At 31.9% G+C, this 3,660-nt stretch overlaps 1 protein-coding gene across 1 annotated transcript in view; it reads left to right on the forward strand.

Annotated features, from left to right (window-relative positions):
- The first annotated feature begins 904 nt into the window (after positions 1–904).
- The window catches only part of LOC111689043, a 3,597-nt gene continuing 841 nt past the window's right edge, over positions 905–3,660 (forward strand). Inside the window, exons 1-2 of the mRNA XM_046949151.1 lie at positions 905–1,234; positions 3,073–3,660. The exon at positions 3,073–3,660 is cut by the window's right edge and continues 841 nt beyond it. Coding sequence (XP_046805107.1) covers positions 1,117–1,234; positions 3,073–3,660 — 706 coding nt within the window. The 5' untranslated portion in view covers positions 905–1,116. The remainder of the gene's footprint in view (positions 1,235–3,072) is intronic.

Genomic DNA, 3,660 nt, shown 5'->3' on the forward strand with positions numbered 1-3,660 from the left:
AAATTTTTGCGATTTACAATGACTACTTTTTCTAAATTGTAAATAATAGGTCGGACGTTAACAAACGCTTCTACCCAGTAAAATATTTTTAAGTTTTGGTAATGAGTATCGTAAGTAATGTAGTTATTTCATACATTACTTGGTAATAAGTTGTCGTTATCAATAAATAAGTAATTTTTTTTTTTTGAAAAGAACTTGTAGTCAATTGTCTATAGCGTATGTCTAATAAGGAATTATATAGTACTATATATTATATATATAGTTTTTTCAAGAATTGTTGATATTTACATTTGTATGGAAACCATTCCAGATATAATGATGGAGTTACGTTTTAATGGGACATTGAATAAGAGAATAGTCTAGAAAACATAAAAAATAACTGTAAAACCAGTTTTAAATCCGGAAAAGTCGAGTAATGAGATTTGTAACCAGCTATTTTTCTGTGGTCATCGTCGAACAAAAATAAGTAGTTATTTACCCAAAAAGTAACTACTTACAATTTTCTCTAATATTACTTGCCTACTTACCAGGTAAGTAAAGATTTTGCTGGTTAGTTTTTTAAATATTCTAAAATCTTAATCAAAATTATAACGAATTTTTAAGCAAACAAAAAGAAATTAAAACAAATATCATTCTCTGGCTTGGGACACCCTTCTTGCAAATCACTCATGTATGGAAAACACTTTCACTGACGAACATTCAAATGACACGCTGGGGTTCACCAAGAAAACAGGTGAAAAAGACGAAAAAAAACGAAGACAAAGTACTAAAACTAAAACGTCTGTCTTACATTTGTAATGTAAAAGCGTAAAAAAAGAGACCAACTTAACCAAAAAAAGAAAACGATCAAAGAAAAGCGGTATTGTGATCATCATTATCATTGTGCTGCCAACAATAATGAACTACTTTGAGGCGCTGGTGTAACAAATGATTTTGTACCCCCAAAACATTCCAACTATAGATGCAGTTGAAGACGGTTTAACTTGGTTGAAAGCTTTAAAAAAAATACACAACAAATTTTTAACGGAAAGAAAAAATAATAATAAAAAGAGCATTTATAAAGTTTAAAAATTTTATTTAACGGAATTTGTTTTTAGTAATTGTTGTACATGGAAAATGTTTTGTTTAAAAGAATATCGAAAAAATTGTTATATTTGTAGTGACAATTTTAAATTGTGTTCTGTGAAACGTTTGTATTTAGTGTTAACTTTGTTATTAATTCAAGTTTTTAAAGGTAAAGGGAAAAATTTTTAAATTATATTGAAGCAAAATTTTTTTCTGGAAATTTCTTGAAGTGAAAGTTTTTTTGGAACAATGTGATTTAAAACTGGTTTTAGTGTATGAAAGGATAAAAAGAAACAATTATTTTTTGAAATGTATTTAAAAACAAAGATTCTTTAATAAATCAGTAACTTGTATCTGGATCGCGCATTATTTTATTGGTATAATATAACCGACTATTTATAGCAATTTTGTAAAATGCCTTGGGACCAAAATATACCAAAACCCGACTTTGGACTAAGTTTTCTAAAGCATAAAATATATGGTTTATTTTATGCAAACAATATCTGACCTTTGACCCGAATATATGGTTTATTTTATGCAAACAATATCTGACCTTTGACCCGAAGTGAAATTGCGTTCTAAATTGTAAACAGAGGAAAAAAGAAATATACACTCCTGGTACCAAATTGACACCAAAGTGTTTATAATGTTTCAATAACTTCCGTTGTCAAATTATTTACATACGTACGATAACACTATGTAATATTGACAACGCAACATTGTCAGTTTTTACAGATCCCTTGTCTAAATGTTCACAAACGTTTGACCACAAATTTTTTTGGATTAATTCGATAGGACCATACATCAAATCGGAAATTTTAGAAACGAGTTACATCTAACAATGTCCACGTACCGGCAGAGATTAAAATATACTTTTTATTTAGTTTTTCTCTAAATTTGTACCCTGCCGATTATTTCCATATCATTACGATGTTCGCAATGTCCCAAATATTGATCCTACGCCCACCTTAACGTACACCAATTGTCCATATCTGTCCTCCCTATTTGAATATAATTCAGTTATATATCAAGGACCAACATAGAAGTCTTTTACTACATAGATACGTACGTGAGAGATGTATATCGATTTCTCAATCTGTTTTTACCAAATCGAAATATATGAACCAGATCCACAAAATTGTTTTTACTATACTTATGTATATATTTTTCTATGTTACTGCCTAGCACAGAATTCTCTATCTCTATTTCATGATCTGGATTGTTTCAGAGAAGAGTGACTAGTAAACATAATGGGTTTTATTAGAGATATCGGCTGGTTTTCGCGGGGAACTTTAGGAAACAAGCAGTCAACGAAATTAGGGAGGGAAAACATTCTCTTAACTTAAGTGATTGGCGAGTCTAATGCTATTACAATGGGTCATAAGGCCTCCGAGTGAACTCGCTAACTAGCAAGCAACCCTAAACCTAATGTATATATTTTTCGCCTAAACGGAAAAATGTCCACAAATATTTTCTATTGATGAGTTGTAGTGGGAAAATGACAGCCAACGATTTCGCCAAGATCCCATAATAGTGGTTTGAACTATCATACCCTAATCGTAAAAATAGAGAAAATTAGGCCAATTTTGACTTTATTTTCAAGAACATAAATCTGTCTATCAAATGTCTAATGAATTTGGATCCATATCATAATCGTTAAAAAATAATGCAATACTGAAAAATTCTACAAAAATTACTTGTTTTTGAATCTTTTTAATTTTGTAACATTGTTTCATAATTGGACCAAGACCCTATTCCGTAACTCACCCTAATATTCAAATTAATGTAATACAACTCAGCATTAATCAGAATCCTTAGAAATCGTGGTAATAAATGCGGTAAGATCGTTAAAGATTTAAGTCCTTTAACGGACAGAAGGAACGGGTCAAGGTAAATGAGAGTCGGCCGATAGATTAATAAGTATAGAACTTTCACTTCAAAACAATTTCCAAAGAATAAATAATATCATTGAAACCGTTTTTATAAATAACTCCTTTAAATTCACAGTTTCCTTAGCACAACCCTATCGCAATACACAGCGCTGTTCACATCGCTTAGAAAATGCCCTCGAACACATGAGACGACGTAGTATACAAACGAAATCATCACGCTCCTATGTTCCCCAAACACCCTATACACTCTATCACTCTTTGTACGGGCAACCCGAAGAGCCCGAAGAGGATTTCTATCATCCCTCCAATGATCGTGGTTATTATGCCAAAAATATCAATCGTAATTATAATCAACCCTATTCAAGGCTGGATTTTGAAGCTGCTCTATCACAAACTCAGACTCAGTATCAGAATCAAAGACAGCCACATCGTTTAGCAGTGGCCCGGGTAGATGTTGAGGATTTAAAAGTGAGATTACCAAATGAAAATGCTGCCCGTTGGGTGGAGGTGGATAAATGTAAATTTAGTTCGGAAAATTCTACACTCGATACGAGACTTATTTTTCCCGATTTGACGTTAAGCGGTAAAGTGGTATTGCAGCCTGCGGGAGGCAAATGTAATATGATTTTAAGATTACGGCATGCAGGCATAGAGTTTCGCACTATTCCCATAGGTTTTGAGAAAATTAGTGGTGAGAAGTCGA

The sequence above is a fragment of the Lucilia cuprina genome, chromosome 4 (assembly GCF_022045245.1).
Source record: "Lucilia cuprina isolate Lc7/37 chromosome 4, ASM2204524v1, whole genome shotgun sequence".
Classification (NCBI taxonomy): Eukaryota; Metazoa; Arthropoda; class Insecta; order Diptera; family Calliphoridae; genus Lucilia; species Lucilia cuprina.